This window comes from Chlorocebus sabaeus, chromosome 15, assembly GCF_047675955.1.
Source record: "Chlorocebus sabaeus isolate Y175 chromosome 15, mChlSab1.0.hap1, whole genome shotgun sequence".
Lineage (NCBI taxonomy): Eukaryota > Metazoa > Chordata > Mammalia > Primates > Cercopithecidae > Chlorocebus > Chlorocebus sabaeus.
This window is the reverse complement of record NC_132918.1, coordinates 40,343,314-40,367,074: the sequence shown is the minus strand read 5'-3', so window position 1 is coordinate 40,367,074 and position 23,761 is coordinate 40,343,314. Positions and strand designations below refer to the sequence as shown.

The window sequence follows — 23,761 nt, the reverse complement described above, 5'->3', positions numbered from 1 at the left end:
TCGAACTCCTGACCTCAGGCGATCCACCTGCCTCGGTCTCCCAAAGTGCTGGGATTACAGGCGTAAGCCACCGCGCCCAGCCAAGTTGACTTATTTTTGACAGATTTTCCATACCCAAGCTTGAAAACAAAATAGAAAGTATGCTTAATAAAATACGAGACAATGAACTTGAAAGCTCTTTGTAGTTATCTGTAAAATGTTCTATAGGTGTTGCTAATTTATTTCAATGAATAATAACAATGAGATGAAGACTGAAAATTCCAAAAACCAGATAGCTGGAAACACGAGCTTTTCTGAGCCATTTTGACGGATGCAGGCTATGTTGTACTTAGAAATAAAAAATTTTCAATACTACTACTTATTATTATTTTTCATAGAGACGGGATATCACTATTTTACCCAGACTGGTCTCGAACTTCTGGGCTCAAGTGATTCTCCCACTTTGGCTTCCCAAAGTGTTGGGATTACAGGTGTGAGTCACTGCACCTGGCCAATACTATTTTTAAAATACACCCATTTCATCTTTTGGTTAAACATCTGAGCTTTCTGACTTTGTACAGCAGGTCTGTAAGATCAGCACTGATGAACTCACCATCTTCAGAGAAATGAGTCTGTTCCCTTGATATTATAGCAAAATGTCTGGCCATTCGTTGCTCCTGTTTCCTACAAAATCAAAAAACATCAGGCATAAATCTGAAATGTGGTTGAAGCTTAAAACAGTCTACTACAAAATTCAGCTGCTTAAATGCCGTCCTTGTCTGTTTGATCTGTTATTACTTGTGAATCTAGGAAATACATCTTCAAAATTATATATCTTGAAAAACTGAGGTTCATTTACAAAAAAAACTCCGATTAAGTTGGCCTGTATGAGTTTCGGTATCAAACTCTCAATGTTACCTTTGCAGGGCTTTTTCTTTTGCCTTGAGTCTGTCGACCTCACTGTAATGGGCTGCATGAGGGTCAATAGCAATTAATTCAGCTTTAGGGGATTTGATTTTTATTTGTTCCTCATAGATATAATCAATCAGATTTTGGAAAGCAATACAGCAGGAGGCCTGGAAAAGACAGAAGTTACTTTCATCTCATCAGTCCTAGATGAAGATGATTAGAGGGGATAAAAATGACTAACAAGGTTTGGATAACAATCTATCATAAGTTTTTATTCTGGTAATAGCTTTATTAAGATATAACTCACATACCATACAATTCACCCATTTAAAAAGTACAATTCATTTGTTTTAGTATATTCATAGAGTTGTACAATCATCATCACAATCACTTTTAGAATCTGAAACCTGTCCTCACTAACAGTCACTTCCTCTCCTTTCTTCTTCACAGCCTCTGGCAACCACTAATTTACATTCTGTCTCTCTAAATTTTCCTGTTCTGTATAGTTTATAAAATGGAACCATACAACATGTGGCACTCTTTATGTCTGGCTTCTTTCACTTAGCATAATGTTTTCCGGGTTTGTCCATATGGTAACATGTTTCAGTACTTCATACGTCTTTTTATGGTTGAATAATATTTCATGGTATGGATATACCACATTTTATTCATCCATTGATGGACAGTCGGGTTGTTTCTATATTTTGGTTATTACGAATCATGCCGCTATGAACATTTTTGTACAAGTTTTTGTGTGGACATATGTTGCCATTTTCTTGGATATAAACCTAGGAATAGAACTGATGGCATATGGTTACCGTATGTTGAACCTTTCAAGGAACTACTAGACTGTTTTCCAAAGTGATGCACCATTTTATATTCCCCCTCAGCAGGACATGTGGCTTCTAATTTCTCTACATCTTTATCAACACTTGTTGTTATCTGTCTTTTAAATTATACCCATCCTAGTGGGTGTGAAGTGGTATCCCATTGTACTTGTGATTTGCATTTCCCTGACAGCTAACACATAACTCTTTTTTTTTTTTTGGAGACGGAGTCTCACTCTGTTGCCCAGCCTGGAGTGCAGTGGTGTGACCTCAGCTCACTGCAACCTCCGCCTCCTGGGTTCAAGCAATTCTTCTGCCGCAGCCTCCCGAGTAGCTGGGACTACAGGTGAACACTGCTATACCCAGCTAACTTTTTTATTTTAGTAGAGATAGGGTTTCACCGTGTTGCCCAGTGTGGTCTCGACCTCCTGAGCTCAGGCAATCCAAACACCTTGGACTTCCAAAGTAAGCCCAGCCTAACTCTTTTAAAAATGGTAATGCGGGGGAAAGATGCAAGAGAAAATACTACATATGTTTAAAGATAATACTATTTCCACAGTAAACCTGCCTTAGAACTTACATGCCCCTTTGATTCAGAGCAAACATCCACATTAGAAAAAAATGCTCTTAGATCGCTTCCACAAAATTCACATTTTGGTGATGTCTCCTCCTCTTCATCCTTCAGAGAGAGAGGAAAAAATTAAAGAAGTCCCTACAAAGAGGCCCAGAGGCTCTGAGAGCAGCAGGAGCACAACCCTGGGCACGGTCAGTGAATGCAACAGCAGTGGTGATGAGATGTGCCAGGATGTGATATCACATCCATTTAAGGGCTGGTGAGGCTTGAGGAGCCTGAGGTGGTGTTTTGCAGGTCTTTGTCTGGTGCAATTCCCCAGAGCACAGCTGAGCCTATTAGGAAGTGTGTGGTCTTTGGGATGCCTCCCTCGTATAAGAAGAAAGTTGCAGAAATGAATTCACTGTGGATACCAGAGTCTCTTGTTGGGGAGGGGAATGTGTATTATATACCTAGATGCAAGAGACAAGGATAACACACACTGGATTTTATGCAAATGGTCTAAGGTATTTGAACATCGTTAACTCTTTCAAGAAGTGGGAAGTAAGAAAAAACCTTGACATTACTGTGTAGTTCAACATGTACAATGACCAACTTTCTAAAATAAATGAGAATCCCTTCTCCAGGGGAGCCTAGGTGGGAGCTCTGAATTTTGTCTGTATTGTGAAGGTAATTCAGGACAGGGAGGAGGAGGGGAGGCAAAACAAGGGAGAGATTGGGAGTTAGGGGCTCAACTGACCCAATGTGGAGCTGATACACTGTGGCCATGTCAATGACCTGCGGTCATGTCTGTGACTGCACAGGCTCCTGAGCAGGTAAGCAGCCAAGTCTCAGTACAGGCCTCCAGGAAGAGACCTAGATCATGACTTGCAGACCATTAACACCACCAGGGCACCTGTATATGGCATGGAAACCATTCTCTGAGACTGGCAAAAATGCCCAACCATAGGGCTAAAAAGTAACTAAGGTGGCCAGTGCAGCCAGGGATTCACTACCCTAGAGTAAGGTCCAACATATTTAGGCCACTGAAACTCCCCAATAGTAAGTACTACACATTGCTAAAAGCAGAATGCTTGGAGAGGGAAGTCTTGCTTTAGAGAGATGATGCAGGAAAATCTAGGATAGCTATCAAATGATGGAGTAGGGGAGAAAGAGAGCTGGGCAATACCAAGCCATTCACAACCTGCTCCATACAAGGGACTTGTTAGTGAACCCCTCAGTCCATTGTCCTTTTGCCCTCAGCTTGGGGTGAAGCAAGATGGAGATACTTCAAAAGACCATGAGGGAGGCTGGGCACGGTGGCTCACACCTGTAATCCCAGCAGTTTGGGAGGCCGAGGCAGGCCGATCACCTGAGGTCAGGAATTTGAGACCAGTCTGACCACCATGGTAAACCCTGTCTCTGCTAAAAATTCAAAAATTAGCCAGGCATGATGGTGTGTGCCTGTAGTCCCAGGTACTAGGGAGGCTGAGGTGAGAGGATTGCTTGAACCCGGGAGGCAGAGGTTGCAGCGAGCTGAGATCACGTCACTGCACTCCAGCACTCCAGCTTGGGTGACAGAGTGAGATTCCATCTCAAAACAAAAACAAAAACAAAAACAAAAAGACCATGAGGGGAGTTGGGATCTTCACCTGAAGAGGGTGTGCTAGAGAGAAGAGCTGGGCAAGCCAGCTGCTGCTACCCCTGCACTAGATTGGCATCAACACTAGACCCGAAAGACCTCCTGAGGAGCCGGAGGAGCCAGCCTCGTCCAAGTGCCAGCCTTGTCCAAGTTTAGGGACATCTTGGGGGAGAAGCCGCAAGGCCTTCCCCATGGTAAGAGCCATCTCTGGGTGTTGCGGGAGGAGAGTATAACCTCAGAGACATCCCTAGATACAAGCCTTTGTGGTGCAGAAAAAGGAAGGTGCTATATTTAAATAAGGAATCTCAGGGCCGGGAGTGATGGCTCATGCCTATAATCCCAGAATTTTGGGAGGCAAAGGTAGGGATATTGCTTGAGCCCAGGAGTTCAGCTCACCCCGGGCAATATAGTGAGACCATACCTTTTAAATAAATAAATAAAAAGAAAAAAGAATTTCAGCCTGAAGAGTCTGTTGAGTGACCATAAAGTGACCTGGGTAAATACAAAGAGTAAATGTTTATAGATATTATATTACATGATATACTTAATGTTTCCCCTCACTAGATTGCATAGCTCAATATGCTGTACAAAATAGCAATGAACACCACCTCAGTGCATCCATACAGCATTTCCACTAATCTCTACACGTGCATCCACGATGTGTTGCCTTGTATGATTCGTGCCCCTTATTGTTAATGAATAAACCTGCACCTTTACTATGCCCAAGAAGAAGTCATCAGGATTCTCAGATCTGGGGAGTGAGCAGTTCTCTCCACATGGCCATGGCATCCAATCCAGGTTTGGAAACAACCATTCCACCAGTCAGTCCCTCACCCCTCTAGCGGCAGTGTGGTGCTGCACCATCTTATTGGAATTACTTGAGGTAACCTTTCTCTTGCCCTTCAAGTACAGGAATTATGACCAAATATGGCAAATATTCACCCATGTTTCCAGGCTTTGTTCTTTTTCTTTTTCTTCTTCTTCTTCTTTTTTTTAATAATAAGCCTGGGAAACATAGTGAGACCTACCTCTGCAAAATATTTAAAAAATTAGCTAGGCATAGTGGTGCACAGCTGTGGTCCCAGCTACCTGGGAGGCGGAGGTGAGAGGATTGCTTGAGCCCGGGAGGTTGAGACTGTAGTGAACCACAGTCGTTCCACTTACACTGTAGCCTGGGTGACACAGCAAGACCTTGTCTCAAAAAATAATAATAAAATAATAATAATAATTTTTTTTTTTTTAAAGACAGGGTCTCTCTCTGTCACCCAGGCTGTTCTCAAGTGATCTGTTTCAGCCTCCCAAAGTGCTGGGATTACAGGTGTGAGCCACTGCATCTGGCCTGTTTCCAAGTTTTGCAGCCACTCTCACAGGTTGAATTGTGTATCCCAAAAAGATACATTGAAGTCCTAACTCTTGCTACCTGTGAATGTGACCTTATTGAGAAATAGTCTGTGCAAATGTAATCAAGTTAAGATGAGGTCATTAGAGCGGGCCCAAATCCAATTGGACTTGGTGTCCTTAGAAAAGGGAGACATCTGGACCCAGACACACAGAGAGGATGCTGTGACAACTGAGGCAGAGATTGGAGTGATGCAGCTGCAAGCCAAGGAATGCCAAAACTGCTGCCACAACCACAAGCTAGGAAGAGGGAAGGTAGGATTTGCCCCTATATGTTGGCCCTGCCAAGACACTGATTTCGAACTTCTAGCCTCCATAACTACAAGACAGTAAGTTTCTGTTGTTTTAAGCCACCCAGTTTGTGGTACTAGTTATAGCAGCCCTAGGCAACTAACACAGTCACTGTAAGTGCTATTCTAAGTAATTGAGCTCTTTGGCTTTTTTTTTTTTTTTTTTTCCTTTTAGAGCCTTTTCACTGTCTATTGTGCAAATCATTATTTTTTTATGTCATTTTAAAAGAGTAACAATAAAAAACATGAATTAAAATCACCTTGAAATTAATGTCTAAATTGGAGCTCTCTTCTTTGTATGCCAGAATGGTTGGTGGTCCAACGCTGGGTAACGTTCTTAGAGAAGGCTCGAATAGTGTTATGAAATCTTCCTTAAACTACGTTTAAACAGAGAAAGGGGTGGCGAGGGGAAATAATTGAAGACTGGATAAGCCATTTTTACCATGAGAACAGTGTACTAGTTAGCACGATCAACATTTCTTACCTCCAGCTCATATAAAATATTTAGTTTTGGCTCTTCTGGATTAATTACCCATTTTTCTGAAGAGAAAGAATAGATTTATAAGAAATGTTGAAAGCCTTTGTGCAGTGCATTCTACTTCTGTAATTTGGGGATTCACACCCACTATCACCCTCCTCGCTCAGCACGCACACACTGTTCAGATGCCCTGAACCCTGACGTTTTTGCCACCTTCTTACACCTGTTCTTAGGCGAGTCCTTTTTCAAAGCAGATGGGCTCTGGGCAAGTTCAGGTGATTCCCTACTGGTAGTTTACCTTTGCCAGCAAAAGGAGATGATGTCAAACATGTATTTACCTCTTAACTTAGATGCCAGACATTCAGGTTCAGCTTTCTTCACTTTAGAGGCTGTTTTCTTCCCTGTGAAAACAGTGTACACGTGTCATCAATCTGACAAAGTAGAAAAGAAGCTGAATATAAAAGAATATACATCTCTTGCAAAAATAAGTACCCTTACCATGTTTCTTTTGTCTTTTAATCTTTTGTCTCTTTTTCCAAATAACATTTTGCCAACAATAAGGAATAAACAAAGGAAAGTTAGCATTCTATATATCACATTTTAACATGTTTCCCCTTCCTTTCTAGTCCTTGATCTGCAGGGGATACATTCCAAGATCCTGAGTGGATGCCTCAAACTGCAGGTATACCAGACCCTACTATGCACAAATTTATTTTTCCTTCACAATTTTACAGATAGAAGATTCATTCTTCCCATGTGTCTTAGCAACCTCAGCATACTATTTTTTTCTTTTTTAAATGAAGTCAATAACTTTTACCTTTTCACTTAAAGGACGCACTTTATGGATTCTCTTTGGCAGGTCCAAATTGCCAACATCACTTATCTTGAGCTTTGGGGCCATGATTAAGAAACTGAGGTCTAGGTACAGTGGCTCACACCTGTATTCCCAGCACTTTGGGAGGCCAAGGTGGGTGGATCACTTGAGGTCAGGAGTTCAAGACCAGCCTAGCCAACATGGCGAAACCCTGTCTCTACTAAAAATACAAAAATTAGCCAGGTGTGGTGACAGGCACCTGTAGAACCCGTGGCAGAAGTTGCAGTGAGCTGAGATTGTGTCGTTGTACTCCAACGTGGGCTACCAAGCAAATATTTGTCTCAAAATAAATAAAACGAAATAAAAGAAAAAGAAATTAATGGTTATTTGAACACAAGCACTGCAATACCACTACAGTCGATCTGATAATCAGAAGGGTGCTAAGTGACTCCAACAGACAAAAAGATAATTCATGTCCCAGGCAGGACAGAGTGGGCTAGTGAGAGATTTCATCACTCTACTCAGAATATCATGCAATTTACAAGTTACGTGTTGATTATTTCAGAAATTTCCCACTAACGTTTTCAGACTGCAGGCAGCTGAAACCACAGAAGATGAAACTGTAGATAAGAGGGGACTATTGTGCTACAGATTAATATTTCCCTTGGTTATAATCATGCTTTGCATACCCTTTTATTTTCTGCTTACTTTAAGTACCATCAATCTACTTTACGTCTGTTATTCTTCATGAGATTTTTCAGGTAGGACGGTGCTGAGGATTCTAGTTCAAGACAGTGAAGTAAACCACCAGGATTACTCTATCTAGATTCCAGAGCAGCACTGGAAATGGGGAAGAAGGCCATCCACAAATCAGCAACTTTGAGTAAATGTCTAGAAGATTTAAAGCAGATGGGATTGGAATGATGAAAAACTAATGCGAGTAACCTCTAATGGGACAGAGGCAAGGTAAAGAGGCTATTTAAGTGCAAGGGACTTATTTTCTTAGCAAAGCCAGGAGAGCAAGGGCTGCTGTTGGAGACAGATATGCTTCAGAAGTTGATCCAGGCTGGGTGTGGTGGTTCATGCCTGTAATCCCAGAACTCTGGGAGGCCAAGTGGGGGATATTACTTGAGTCCAGGAGTTTGAGAACAGCCTGGGCAAAATATTGAGACCTGGTCTCTATGAAAAACTTGAAAAAAATTAGCTGATTGTGATGGTGCATGCCTGTGGTCCCAGTTACTGGGGGTTAAGGTGGGAGGATCACTTGAGCAGGAGGTTGAGGCTATAGGGAGCTGAGATCATGCCACTGCACTCAAGCCTGGGTGACAGAGCAAGACCTTGTCTCAAAAAGTAAATAAATAAATAAATACATAATTTTTTTTAAAAAAGAAGTTGATCTATTTTGGGGAGGTGGGGGACAATGTGGATCATCTGAAAAAATTTTAAAGATGTTTCAGGCATCTTTATCTATAGAAACGCCAGCACAGGTATTTTAAAAAATTAATGCACAAGGATTTTTACTAATACATTATTTGTTACAGGGAAGAGCTCAAAAAGAAAAAAACAAAAAAAAACAAACAAGAACAACCCCAATATGTCTAGCATTACATAAGTCACAATAACTGTATGTGAGGAAATATTATGCAGTAATTTCAAAGAATTAGGTCAATCATTCCTGACATGGAAAGATGTCCATGATACATTGCTGTCTTAGTTCATTTGGGCTGCTATAACAAAATGCCCTAAACTGGGTAGCTTATGGGAAAGGAAAATGTACTGGGGCCCCAAACTCACTAAGCTAAAGGGAAAAGTCAAGCTGGGAACTGCTTAGGGAAAACCTGCCTCCCATTCTATTCAGTGTCACCCTTCTGCTCACTGAGATTAATGCATATCTGATTGCCTCCTTTGAAGAGGCTAATAAGAAACTCAAAAGATTGCAACCATTTGTCTCTTCTCTACCTATGACCTGGAAGCCCCCTCCTAGGTTTGAGTTGTCCCCCCTTTCCAGACGAAACCAATGTTCGTTACATATGTTGATTGATGTCTCATGTCTCCCTAAAATGGATAAAACCAAGCTGTGCTCTGACCACCTTGGGCATATGTCGCCAGGACCTCCTGAGGCTGTGTCACAGGTGCGCATCCTCAACCTTGGTAAAATAAACTTTCTAAATTAACTGAGGCCTGTCTCAGATTTTTGGGGTTCACATTTTGGTAACCACAGAGGAATTCTGACTAGAGGTACCCCTGATATTTGACAAATCTTCTATTGGTGGTTGGTACTAGCTTGAGCTATCTGTATGGCTCAAACCAATAGGACAATTTGCTGAGGCTTGGAAGCACCCTCTCCAGTGAATCCCTGATCTCAAGTTTGGTCATGATCTAAAGTTTATTTGCTGTACAACTTCTCTTTTTTTGAAGTTTTACTTGCTTTCAACACAAGGAAGTCATTTTTGTCCTGCTTCTATGACACTGGAAGGCAGGTAACTATTTTATATAACATATATCTTTTATATAACATATATTTTATATCTTTACATAACGAGGCCACCTGTTTGCTAGCCAGGCCAAACCAAAAGTAGTGGTTGTTGCCTCATGCTGCAGTTCCATAGCTAAGGTTCTGCCTTATTTTTTCCACCACAACAGCCTGGGTTTTGTTCCTAAATCAAGCCCTTTCTGGTTTGATACTTGGTACTTCTGAAATAGCAGTAATTTTTCCTAGCTGAAATATGGTAATGAGATTTTAAAATATTTTTTAAAAGAAGCTCAGTGGTTAAAATTAGCTTAATTAAAAGCTAACATCCAAGATGTGTGTGTATGTGTGCATGTGTGTGTTTGTATTTAAAAGGCCTTCATGTTTTAATTTTTTTTTCCTCCTAGAATCTTGTCCCTTTTCTTTTGAGCAAAAGTGTTTTTCTTCTCAGTTGACCGAATTCTGTTTTTTCATTTACTTCTGCTGTCTCTCCTTTCTCTTGTATCCTCTGCTGCATGAGGGGCCTAAAATAGTTTATAATAGCCCAGGGTTCCTTAAAGAAAACAGAGAAGGTACCAGACTCCGTTTGGAGGAGAACGCTGTTTTTCCCTATGGGAACTCCAAGAGTGTAAACAAACAAGTTCAGTTCAGTTTTTAAACTGCTCTCTTTGGTATTGTTACCTGATTTATTGACTAATATAGTTACTGCAACAGAGGCTACTCTTGGGTTTTTAAAGAAGGGTGTAGTTTAGGCACTTAGAAATGTCTTCGTTTAAAAATTTTTTTTTTTTTTTTTTTTTTACGTGCACTGTGAAAACATGATGTGGTCTAGCCTCATAATAATTCTCCTTTTTTGGAAACCCAGGATTCGGCATGGGCTTTGCCTAGAGCTCAGCAATCCAGTTAAAAGATAGGTAGTCACTGTCTAAATAAAATTGGTCTCCTTATATAAAACTATGAAATATTTTTATAATTTTATGTTTGATTTGGCATCCATCTTTAATCTCCCTCTAGCACACCAGCCTTTTTCTCTCCATATGTTATGATATAAATTTTGCCATTTGATTTTCACATGAGTTGTTTTCTTTAATATGCAAATTTAAGTCTATTTAGCTGAAAACTGCCTAGGGTTGTGAAATAGGTTATCAAGAATCTGAATGTCTAACATGGGGAAAAAAAAGGTTTTCATTAATCTATAAGATGTACTTCTATTGGCATGCCTAATATATCTATGCATATGTTTTGTACACAATGTTTCATTACTGAAAAGATATAAAACAACACTAATTAATTGGCTTAAAGAAAAATAAAAGCACTTGAATCGAATACTTTATCAGGAAAAAAGAAAAGACTAGTCAAATGCTTTTTCAAGTTTACATAACTTCAGTAAAATCTTTAATAAATAAACTAGCTTTTCAATTATTGGTAAAGTAATATTAGAAATGTCTTAAGAATTGTCAACATACATTTTTGTTTGCATTTATTAATCAAGCAATTTCATACTTATCCCTGCCAAATACTATAAGATGTCAAAATCTGACATAGGGGTTACAAAACTATAAACCCAGCCCAAGACAAAATGATCTTTGCTTGTATAATCTTTAATAAGTAAGACATTGATATTGATTTAATAAAAAATAGCTACATCTTAAATTTAGTAAGATTACCATAACTTCTAATCTTGTGGTTTTAGGCAGTCTGGTCCACAGGCAGTAAGGTTTGTTTTGGGAAAGGACCATTATCATCTTTGTTTCAAAGCTAAATTATAAACTAAGTTCCTCCCAAAGCTAGTTCAGCCTATGCCCAGGAATGAACAAGGACAGCTTGGAGGTTAAAAGCAAGATGGAATCAGTTGGGTCAAATCTTTTTCACTGTCTCAGTTATAATTTTGCAATGGCAGTTCCATAATTTAAATGATGACTATCACAGTTTTCATAAATAATCCAGGTAAACAATTAAAATAATTAGGTAAATGTAATGGGATAAATACTTGTAGACAAATTCATCATAATTTAGAATCTAAAGTTAAATTATAGATATTTCATTATTTGGGTATTTTCCAATAAAAATATATTTGTAGGAAAATATTCTTTTAAAAAAAGGGTGTCCTTTTTAAAAAGGTGAATAATTTTTGTCTAATTCAAAGCTTATTTAAAGGTCATGTATTAAACAATGTAAAAGGAACCAGGAAATAAGAGAGATGTAAAGACAGTTATAAAAATAAAGAGGTTCATTTGCTTGTTTTTTGTAAGAAAGCTTAAAGAGAAATAATTTCAATGAGAAAGAAAGAATCTTGTATGGTAAATTTAGTCGTAGAGTAGAATGACTGATTGTTTAAGAGAGAGGGATATTCAGGACAAACCAGAAAGTCCAATCATGTCATGAATGGTCTGTGTAAGTCATGATAAGAGGATTTCTTTTAAAAAAGTTATATAATCAAGTTGTCACATTATTATTAGGTTTTGGTTTGCTTAGGAAAAAAGGCTGAGATTAAATTTTTTTAAAAATTAAGGTTTTTACATCTGTGTATCCTTCTGTATGCACTTTTAAAGTACTTGTGAGATTGAGTTACAGGGCTTTGACTCTGTCTAAAAAGGACACCAAGTCCTGCTGAATTTTAAACACTGACAGCAATTAAGGCCCCATCTTCAGGCCTGGTAGAAAATGTCAATCAAAATAAACTGCATTCCCGAGACACAGGGCCAGAAATTAAAGCTATTCCACTTCTCAAGGCCCAGGGACTATCATGGAAGTGATGGGCCCGTGAGACTATAAGGGCCAATTTTGAGGGATAAAATAAGTTCAGTTTCTCTTTAATCATCAATGTCAAAAGCACACTGATATAAGACTAGCATACAGACGCCTGTGTCAGTTTAACAAGGTTTTCATGAAGCATTAACCAATTCCTTCATAAAGTTTATAAAAGTTACAAAAGGCTATGGAAGTTATATCTTATGGTCAAGATTAAAATTTTATAGATTATTTATAAAAATTTGAAAAACAAATTTAATTGGCTTCATGTTGTCTTTATTAGGGCTTATAATTTGGAAAATTAAGTCTCTTCTCTCAAAGAATGAAAATTTTTGCTCTTTTTTTGAAATCCTTGAGTTATCACTTTGGTTAAATGAAATGACTTATTTTACAATAACCTGTGATCCTATTTTATGATATCAAGTGTTTTAAACCTTTGATAATTGACAAACTTTCCAAATCAAATTATAAATTATGTCTTTTCCTGATCTAATTAATCCTTTAAGATATTAGGTTCTTTAAAGTCCAAAAATGACATATTTGGCTTATTTGGTATAAAAATTATGCAGGAAGCACTGTCAAATATAAAATGATGTTTGGTCTTCTTTGGCCTGTATTTGTATAAATATGCTATTAGTATGTGTTCCAAAATTATGGAAAACTCCTATCATTTTGATATGAGTTAATGTACATTATCAGTAATAATTATAATTATGTTAAATTATTGTGTACAACAGAGGTAACAAATTTTCTTGTCAATTGTGTCTTTAATTAAGGCTGCACTAAAACTTTTATCATCCCTAGGCAATTGTTATCTTGTTTTGGTGCTCTTTAGAAGCACCAAAGTTTTATAGCTGGTTTTATAATCAGCTATAAAACTCTTAACAGGTGTTCTCAAATGCAGGTTTCTGATAACTTCAGAGACTGTGACATCAGAATAGAGGAAAAGCTTTCAGGACTCATGGAAAGCTGAAATATTCATGAATATCAAGCAGAACAGGAATTAACTGCATAGACTAAGAGAAGTCTGAAGTAATCTTTTTTTTTTTCTTTCCTTCAATGAAATCCTTTCATTTTGAAAAGACATGTTTTTCTTCAAGCAACAAAGGTGGTAGAGGAAATTCCTCAACTTTCTCAACGAGTCATGTAATATTACGCTGGCCTCCATAAAGCACCGATTAAGAAACCTAAAGAATAAGATGTTGTATTTCTTTTAAAATAATTTAATATATATTAAATTTTCCTAAGGCAGGTTTTGTTTGAATGAGGTGTCTTGATTAGATAACTACATGCCACTGAAGGAGAACAGTACTTTTAAGGAGCTATTTTTGTTTCACAGTAGAGTTGAAACCAGCTGATTAATCCAATGAAGTTAAACAGCAGAGACAGATCTCGTACATAAAAGTATCAGCAAGAGTCATGACTACACCAATTCTTTACACAATTAAGACATCTTTGCAACTGTTCAATTTAAGTACTATGGTTATTAGATAATTGAGAAAAACACAGTTGTACCTTAACATCTGTTGAGGTCTGGCCAAAACTATTGAGAAAATACAAATAAATATGGTGATGATAAATGGCCACTGATAACTCAGTAGCCATCTGAATTGTCACGCAGTTTAAGAATACATCCTTGTATAATCTGACATACAAATTTGTCCTCTCCTGCACATGCACACCATTGTTTAAAAAAAAAAAAAAAAAGCCAATAATAGTGTGTGGATCGGTCAGGAGCATGGCCTCTGATTCCCCTGTAATTTAGGTAAGCTAAATTAATACCTCATACCAAATGGCTCGAGGAAAACTGTCCCGCAGGTCAGAAGGGAGCCCAAGAAGAAAAGCACTTGGCTAACGTTGAAGCAACTCTGACCACAGCAGGAGAGAACCTGAACCAATGCTACCACTGCATCAGTAACATAAGGATAGGTACTAGACAGAAGCCATCCTTCCCAGTGGAGGGAGTGTGAGCTGCTCTGCCACTAGAGAGGCTCTGGAGGCCTACTTACTTGTATAATCAAAACAACATCAGTAACTGCACTTTGAATCAAAACGACTAGAAAGAGTTCAACACTTGCTATTCATAACTGGACTAAAGATTTAAGGTAAAGCTCTGTTGACATGCAAGTGGAATCTCTTTCTTTAAGACTGACTTTCACATGCCAGGGAGAGAAAGATCCATGACTAGTATACTGGAATCTGGTTTTGCTACATTCTATTCACAATCCCGAAGAAATGCTATTTGAATCCAAGACCAGATGTTTGCCCCATTATTCCAGCACCTCCCTTTGACAGGACTATCTACCCTGCTACAAAGAAACACAAGATGTGGCATTGCTTAAAAAGTCCTGTATGTGAGGACTCTTTCATTTTCTTGGGGATTGGCAGTGCTAGGACTTGGTAAGTTGTTAGGAAACTTCGAAAGGCTTTCCGGCATAAGTGCTTCAGTGAGGACAGCACCCTAGGAGCTGTCCAGAACTGGACGTGGCCATCTCTTATCTCTGTGGCAATGACCCCACCATGTGGAAAAAATGTGCAGCAGCAAAGACCATTGGTCACAGGAGCAAATGCAATGGGAGTTTTCAGTTCCAGGGCCCAGATCCTGAGGAGTCTGTCATCTGCCACCGTGGCAAGGTACAAGCCTTCTGGAGAGAAGCACACAGATCTCAGTGAGCTAATGTGGACATCACTGTCATCCATGGCGGGGTCAACCTGGGTGTGGTGGAGTGACCTCAGCCTTTCGCTGGTGTAGGGGTCCCACATAATCGCATTGGTATCGTAAGAAGCCGTGACAAGCAGGGCAGAGTTGGGGGAGAAGTCACAAGAGACAACACTGCTTTGATGGCCCTCTAGCTTCCGAATTAACGTGTAGGGCCTCATGCTCCATAGAAAGACTGACTTCTCTTCAGCTGCAGAGCACAGCATGCTGCAGTCTGGGGAGATGGAACAGCAGTAAACCCACTGCAGGTGGCCCAATAACACTTGAATCTGTTTACTGTGTTTATTCAGGTCCCAGATGCGAAGAGTCTTATCCCATGACGCGGAGACCAAAATCAAACTGCCACTGGGTGTGAAGCTCAGATCTCTCACGACATCTTGGTGGCCAGAAAGATTCAAAAGCAGGAGCCCTGTCTGCACCTCCTAGATCTTGATCTGCCCATCGTTGAGTCCCGTAGCAAGAACCAGGCAAGAGATATCAGGCACTTGGGGGTGGTGGTGTGCCCAGAGCTTCTTGCTGGGTGGGGAAGGCCATGGGCTGAAGGCCACCCCCCAGACAATCTGACCACAGTCCAGCATCTTCTCTTTTGGGCTGCCCTGCCCTTTCATCTCATTTTTGCTACTTCGGTTTTTGGCTTCAAACCCTTTAGGGATGAACTGCTCCTCCAGTGGCCAGGGGATCAGTTTGACGATGCAGTGTCCTTGAGACCAAGCAAACCAGGAGCCATCTGGGGAGAAGGCGATGCTCCAGGTTTCACAGCTGGACTTCCAATCAAACTGGTAGGGGCACCCGGGCTTGAGTTCGGCCAGCAGCAGCAGTTCCTCTCCGGCCTCCATGGAGGATGCATGGCCCCCGCGGCAGGTGGCGGGCGCCTCAGCCCCCCGGGCCGTGGGCCCTCATGCCATCCCTGCGCCACCCGCCCTGGCCTGGCTGCCGCCACTGCCCAGAGAGGCCATCAGCTGCTTCCCGTCCAAAGTAATCTTTTTAACTTTTTGCTTAAAATGTTGCTGATCCTCTGTTTTGTTTTTCAGACTCAAGAAAACTTTTAAGCTATTTACAGCTTTTAACAATTGAGTAAAGTACACTTCTAAGAACAAAATTTGGAGTGCATTTGTTTTCTACCTGGTTTCTCCAGAATTTGGAAACTATCTGTGAGCATTCTTAACTTATAGCAATACAGTTATTTGTATAAGTGCAATAAGAATCTGTTTTCATTTATGACAGAACGCAGTTGGAGAAACTGGTTAGTTTACCAAGGCTTTGACTGGAATGGTGTGCTTTCCTTAAGGAATCGAATTTGACTTATGGATCCAATAAAAGCCTTTTGGGAAAACTGGCCTCATACTTGTCCATACAGTCCATGTACAGAGTTCCTGACCTGTGGTAAGTAAAGAATGTCATTTTCTGACAGGCCTAGGACCCCCAAGTTTTATCTTGGAACTTCAAGAGGAGAGAGGATCACCTAACTCACAGGTATTTGATGGTACAAATCCATGGCTGGGCTCAACTTTAAAAAAAGTCTTATCCGAGGTTGTTTCTACAGAGCAAAAGTTGCATCTAAGCCAATTTAAAAGTTTATGTAAAAATAATTATTCTTGCTGCACTGTATATAAATAATTAGGATTTGTCTTTAGTAAAAATGGGAAACTGGAGAGAGAAAAATTATGTTTCCAAACCTATAGTATACTTGTTAGATTCTTGTTTTGACTAATGTTTTTCAATTTTTATTATTTTCTACAGTTTGGACTGAATTCTAATTTTTCTTGGTTACAAATCTTCAAAATAATGTTTTCAATTTTTTTCCTTCTTTTCTCCCCCATTTTCCCCAATTTGGGAGTCACTGAAAACTAAGCTGTGCTTTTGTAAAGCCCTGCAAACTGAAGCTAGAAAACTTAAACTTTAGAAGAAAATAACAACAACCTTATTTACACACATAAGCCCCTTTCATACCTGCCTAGTGATGTATGGACTTCAGAGTAATGTGGCCTATAGCAGTTTTCCAGGATTGTTCCTTTGTTTGTTGTTGTTTTTCTCCCTTCCTCCCCTATTTTTTCTTCACAGGACATGAGACTTCACAAACTGCTAAAACCGTTTTAGCCATGAAAGATCAGAAACAACCTGAGACCAGACTCATTTTTTTCTAAAATGCTTTCTCTGAGAAATTTTATTTTTAAAAATTTATTTATTTATTTTTTAGTGTGTTTCAGAAAGATGAAACATTTTTAAAAGAAAAGTGAGAAGAAATGTGAATGGAAAATAAAAACTCAGGAACCCAATTCACTATGCCACAAGGAAAAAATTAAGCTAAAATCTGAGTCATGCAAGAAACCACCCTTTCTTTTGTTCTAAGCAGACAGCTACAGATAAAAGGTTAAATATCTCCACGGGTAGCTACTCTATGTTCACTTTATCTTATATAAAGTGCTGATTTACTGAGTGCCAGATGAATACATACTTGACTATTCCCCTATCTGCTCCTTTTCTCCTGCAACACATAGATTACCACTTCCTTCCTCCTTCCCTTCCGGCCTGCTTTTCCCCTTTAAATATTGAAGCCCTCAAAATCATCTTTGGAGGAAGGCAAAGACCATTTTAGTGACTCTGTCTTAAATCTCTTCTGGGCATGTCCTTAACCATGGCAAAAAAAATTTGTTAATTGATTGAAACCTGTCTCAGATACGTTTTGGTTCATAAGCAGCATCCCCACATCTTGGCAGCAATTTTCTGTCTTAGTTTGTTTGGGTTGCTATAACAAAATATCATAAACTGAGTACCTTATATAAACAACAGAAATTTATATTCACAGTTCTGGAAGCTGAGAAGTCCCAGATCAAGGTGTCGGTAGATTTGGTGTCTGGTAAGGGCCCATTTCCTGGTTCATATATGGTGCCTTCTAGCTGTGTCCTCACATGGTGGAAGGAATGAACTAGCTTTCTGGGGCCTCTTTTACAAGGGCGCTAATCCCATTCATGAGGGCTGCATCCTCATGACCTAATTATCTCCAAAAGGCTCCACTTCTTAATACTATCACATTAGTGATCAGGTTTCAATATGTGAGGGGAACACAAACATTTAGACCATAACAACTGCTAAGTAAAACCAATAAAAAATAGATAAAACTGCCACTATTGGCGACAGAGCGAGACTGTCTCAAACAAACAAACAAGCTGCCACTATTCACATGAAATGTAATTGTCCACTAGACTTTCAACTGACAAACTACTAGGATGAATAAGGAAGGACAGCAAGGGGGTCAGATACAAGATTGATACATAGAAATCAATAGTTTTCCTATAGATTGACAATAACCAATTAGAAAATACAATAGAAAAAAAGATTCTGACCAGCTGCAGTGGCTCATCCCAGCACTTTGGGAGGCTAAGGTGGGCGGATCATGAGGTCAGGAGACCGAGACCATCCTGACCAAGGTAATGAAACCCTGTCTCTACTAAAAAAAAAAAAATATATATATATATATATATATATATATATATATAAATTAGCTGGGCATGGTGCCTTGTGCCTGTAATCCCAGCTACTCAGGAGGCTGAGGCAAGAGAATTGCTTGAACCTGGGAGGTGGAGGTTGCAGTGGGCCGAGATCGCGCCACTGCACTCCAGCATGGCGACAGAGCGAGACTCTGTGTCAAAAAAAGAAAGAAAAAAGATCCCAATGGTTGGTTACATCAATGAAAGACTATAAAATACCCAGCATAAACTAATAAGAGCTTTATGAGGCTCATATATATAGTATATACAACATATATATATATGAAGATCACAAAATAATGGAGAGGTACATTAAGTTCCTGCACAGCAAGACAATATTAAAAAGGTATCAATTATTCATAAATTAATCTACATAGTCAATGTAGTTTTGGTGGGATTTTTCAATGGAATTTTGATTCTGAAATACTTTTGGAAGAACAAGTGCCCAAGAATAACTGGGAATAATATTTTGAAAAAGAATAAGGAGGGGAGAAATTGGTTTATCATATATTAAATAAGTAAAACCATAGAAATTAAGATAGTGTGATATTGGTATAGGAAAATGCCAATAGTTCAGTGGAACAGAATATTTGTATGTGTGTGGAAGCAGAGTGGAAGGGTTGGACTGGTTAAGGAGTAGTATAGGGACAAAATTTGGGGGGAAAAGGATGGTTATTTTCTTAAGCCATTCACAAAAGTAAAGTCCATATTGATTAAGGTGCTGAAGATAAATAGTAAAATTCTAGAAGTTTTAGAAGAAAATGTAGGAAAATATACATATATTCTTGAATTAGGGAAATACTTTTTAAACCACAAAATGTGAGAATCACAAGGAAAAGATTTACTTACATCAAATTTAAAATTATATATAACAAAAATGACCACAAGCAAATGTAAAAGACAAACTAGAAGGAGCAATCTGCAACATATACAACATTCAAAGAAGTATTACAGATATGTAAAGAGCTGACAAAAAATAAACATCAAGAAAGACAAGACAACCCACTGGGAAAATGGGCAAAAGATATGAACACTGTTTGCTTAATTCCAAGAAGATAATTGAGTAACCAAAAAAAATATGTTGGTATCAAGATGCTCAACCTTGGCAATAATCATAATAATTAAGAAATAAAATAATCATTTCCACCTACCAGACTGTCAAAAATTTAAAAGAATTACAATATCTTATATGGGAAAGGGTAGGAAAAGGGTGGTCTCAACAACCCTTTTGATGGAAGCATACGCTGGGTCGGCTCTTTAGGAAGGTGATGATTAAAATGTGTAACTTTTCACTTAACAATCCCACTTTCTTGGCATCTGTCTTAGAGCAATACTCGGGTGTGTACACAAAGAGGAGGCAGCTTACTGTAACACTTTGGAAATGAATATCTAGGAACAATTTTATGCATCAGTTGGGGAATCTTTAAATAAATAATTGTACATCTATACTATGTACTATTATGCAACAATTACAAATAATTTTTACCTGTATTTACTGGTAAAAAATTTCAAGGCCAATTAAGTGAAAAAGCAAGTAGAACAACAGATTCGGTGTGATACCATTCATGTAAATAACAGCATCAAACAAAAGCGGCCACACTACTACACTTTTATACGGATGTAAAAGCTTAGAAAAAGATTTGGAAAGATACACACCAACATGATAATAGTGGTGACATCTGAAACTGAGGGTAATAGTTGAAAGAAACTATTGTTTGATTTGTATCTTTTGACTTTTAAAAAATAAGACTATGTTGATGTTTTAATTACACCATTGTACCATTAAAAGCTTAGCAATGAAATGGGACTGTGGAGTATGATTCCATTTCTATTCTATACTTATTTCACTCTCTTTTGAGCCCACTCCAATTGGGCTTTTATCCCCACAGTTACAATGAAGCTGGTCCTATCCACATAACCAATGACTTCTACATGCTAGATCTAGTAGTTAGTTCTCAGTCCTCATCTTCCTAACCTCTGAGTACCATTTGAGCCTGTTGATCATTCCTGCCTCTTTGAAATTTTATTGGTATCTAGGAGACTTCCTGGTTTTTCTTCTACATCACAGGATGCTTTTCCTTAGTTTCTTCCTCATGTCCCCAGCTTAACAATGGAGTGCTGCAGGGCTCAATCTCTGGGCTCTTGCCCTCATATTTTCTCAGCAGCCAGCAGTCATTAAAAATGCCAGTTGGATTATATTACTTCTCTGCACAAATTCTGCAGCAACTTCCTACCTCACTCCCAGTGAAAAAGATCTAGTCCTCAGATCTCTCTGACCTCATCCCCTAAGATTCTCCTCCTTGCTTACTCCACTGTAGCCACACTGGCCTCTTGTTCTAGAAGGAGGCACTTGCTGTTCCTTTGCCTGGAACACCTTTCCCATGAGATTGTCCTGGCTCATTCTCTCACCTCCTGTAGGTCTTTGCTCAAACACCTCACGTTCTCAGGAAAGACTTCCCTAGGCACCCTGTGTAAACTTGCACCCTACCTCCAACCCCCGACACTTTCACTTACATCATCTAATGTTTTATATATTTACTGATTTATTCTATATATTATTGCTCTCACCATCACCTCCACTTCCCACACGTTAATGTCACTGAGACAGGGGATTTGTTTGTTTTTTTCACTGCTGATACTCCATTACAGGCTAAACCTATGACAGGTACTTGGCAAATGGTAGGTGTTTGGCAAATGGTAGGTACTCAGTAAGCATTTGATGAATAAATGACATAAAATAAAAAATAATTAAAATAAAATGTGAATATAAAGGATGAAAGGAAACATACTGGAAAAGTTCAAATTTTAACTATTACATTGTCTACTTCTCAGTGATTTGACATTTAAAAAGTGTGCATATGTTACTTTTATCATAAAAATAAAGATATGTATCAAAAATATAATGGCAGATTATTTCTTGATGTGAACATAATTGCTACCGTTTATTGAATACTGAAAATATTTAATCTTGTTTTGATCTTCATACGAATCCTGTGAAAGTATGACTATCACCAAGAGATGAAGAAAGTAAGACTCAAAGAGGGTAAGCAACTTGCCCAACATCACAAGGTTAGTATGTGTTGGGGCTGGGATTAAAATCTGGCTCTACTGGCCTTCTACACCTGATACTTCCAATATGCAATCCCTCCTCCCAGGAAAAGCTAAGAAGTCAAACTACTCACTTGATTGCACTTTATCCAACAAATCTTGGAGCCAGCTTTCTTCTGTTTGTACTGATATTGGAATTCCTGGAGACAAATTATGATGAATATTTCTGAAATTTTGACAAAAATGTTAGTTTTCAGTATACTTCTATAGTTGTTAGCAGGTCTTCTAAATATAGAACATTTAATAATCCATTAATTAATGCACATATAAAATATTGATTTTGTTTTATTTGAAATATTTTCTTCCATTCTTATCTCTTCAGTAAAGTTAACTCAGTGTGTTTGCATCAAATCTTTTTTTGGGGGATGAGCTGGGAGGATAGCTTGAGCCCAGGAGTTCAAGACCAGCCTGGGCAGCATGGTGAGACCATGTCTCTACAAAAAATAAAAAAATTAGCCAGGTGTTGTGTTCCGTGCCTGTAGCCACAACTACTTGGGAGGCTGAGGCAGGAGGATGGCTTAACTCCGGGAGGTGGAGGCTGCAGTGAACCATGATTGCACTACTGCACTCCAGCTTGGGAGACAGAGCAAGTCTCTGTCTCAAAAACAAACAAACAAACCACGACCATACACTGAAGCGTCCTTGTCCTAACTCTAGTAATAGTAGGATTACCCAACTTGACTCCTCCCTGCCCAGACACTCCACAGGAAGTGACTCTAATAAGCCCCGCCCACCTGTACAGGAATCATAGCAGACTCTCCCATGCAAGCTCTGTCAGAAAACAGAACTACTAAGCTAGGGAAGGATTCCATTCTAGCTATTTATTAGTCATTCATTTAAAAATGTAAATGGGCAACAAAGGATTACCACTTAAGAAAAATCAGTAGCATTGAAGAGAAAAAGCAAGAGAAATAAACAGAACAACTGACTTTGAAAGAAAAAATAATAGAAAGAACAAAGGAGAACTTTCATATATTAGAACAGTGCCCTCAAAGAGATAAAAACAAAAAACCACAAAAAACAAACCAAATGATTTTGAACAGCAACAATCAGAGAACAAGTACTGGTTCTTGGAAATGACAAATATGAATCCTGCAATAAAAAAATTCTGTACAAGGGCTGCATAATAGCAGATAAACAAACATCAAAAATCCTGAAGATACTGAAAATACAAAGGAAATGTTATTAAAGATGGAGAATCTATCGAAGAGGTTCAACAGCATCTAGGAGGAGTTCTGAAGAAAAGAAGAAAAAGGGAGGCAGTAATTATATACCAGAATGGTCTGAGGATAAGACTGGTGAGGCAGTATGGGCTACTAGGAGGCAATGAAGCAATGTCTTTAGAACTCTGAGGGAAAAATGGTTTTAAATCTCTTGTTTTTGGCAGGTTGATTTTCTTTTGTTTTGTTTTTTTTTAACAAATCAAGTATGAGGGCAAAATGAAGAAATTTCAAGGCAGGCAAGAACTCAGAAATTTGACTATCCATGAGACCTACATAAAAAATTCACCCGAGGAGTTTCCCCAGCAAAAGGAAAAAGAACAAAAGAAAGAAGACAATATGGGAACCAACAAAGTATGACTGGGGAGCCAACCCAGAAAAACTGTAGATAGAACAACGGAGAGTCAAAAACGTTATTTATTTATTTATTTTTTGAGATGAAGTCTCACTCTGTTGCCCAAGCTGGAGTGCAATGGTGCGATCTTGGCAAACTGCAACTTCCACCTCCCGGGTTCAAGTGATTCTCCTGCCTCAGCCTCCCAAGTAGCTGGGACTACAGGCATGCGCCACCATGCCAGGCGAATTTTTGTATTTTTAGTAGAGACGGGGTTTCACTATGTTGGCCAGGCTGGTCTTGAACTCCTGACCTCGTGATCTGCCCTCCTCGGCCTCCCAAAGTGCTGGGATTACAGGAGTGAGCCACTGCGTCTGGCAAAAAGTTTACTTTTTAAGAGGCAAGTTTTACAGACATAAGATTATATTTTCTTGTCCATAGATTCAATCATACTACTGGTTTGTTAACATGGAAGTGTGAGTATTGTTTATTGGTTTTCAATTTTTAGAAACAACTCCAGAGCACTTCAATTATAATTAACAAGCCCCATAATATAAGCATAATAAAGCTTGGGAAAGTAATATAACTTTATATAAATATATATTGTATTTTAATCACATCATATAGTTTGTTGTTAATAGGAAAAAAAGAGGAGAGAAGAGAGATGGAAGGAGGAAGTGCATTAACATGTTAATTTTTCATAATAGTCAGTAGATACTAAAATTGATAAATCAAGAAGTAGAGGTTTAAATATCTCAAAGTCCTAAATGTTAGAAAAACTAAA

At 38.8% G+C, this 23,761-nt stretch overlaps 1 protein-coding gene and 1 pseudogene across 1 annotated transcript in view; both read right to left on the bottom strand.

Annotated features, from left to right (window-relative positions):
• ERICH6 (glutamate rich 6) overlaps positions 1-23,761 on the bottom strand; it is a 46,908-nt gene that overhangs the window by 20,585 nt on the left and 2,562 nt on the right. The window contains exons 3-9 of the mRNA XM_008008723.3: positions 21,498-21,589; positions 6,412-6,474; positions 6,080-6,135; positions 5,856-5,972; positions 2,296-2,394; positions 898-1,055; positions 593-663 (exon numbers count right to left, since the gene is read on the bottom strand). Of these exons, the coding sequence (XP_008006914.3) occupies positions 593-663; positions 898-1,055; positions 2,296-2,394; positions 5,856-5,972; positions 6,080-6,135; positions 6,412-6,474; positions 21,498-21,589 (656 nt within the window). The remainder of the gene's footprint in view (positions 1-592; positions 664-897; positions 1,056-2,295; positions 2,395-5,855; positions 5,973-6,079; positions 6,136-6,411; positions 6,475-21,497; positions 21,590-23,761) is intronic.
• LOC103241471 (WD repeat and SOCS box-containing protein 2 pseudogene) lies at positions 12,903-15,682 on the bottom strand (annotated as a pseudogene).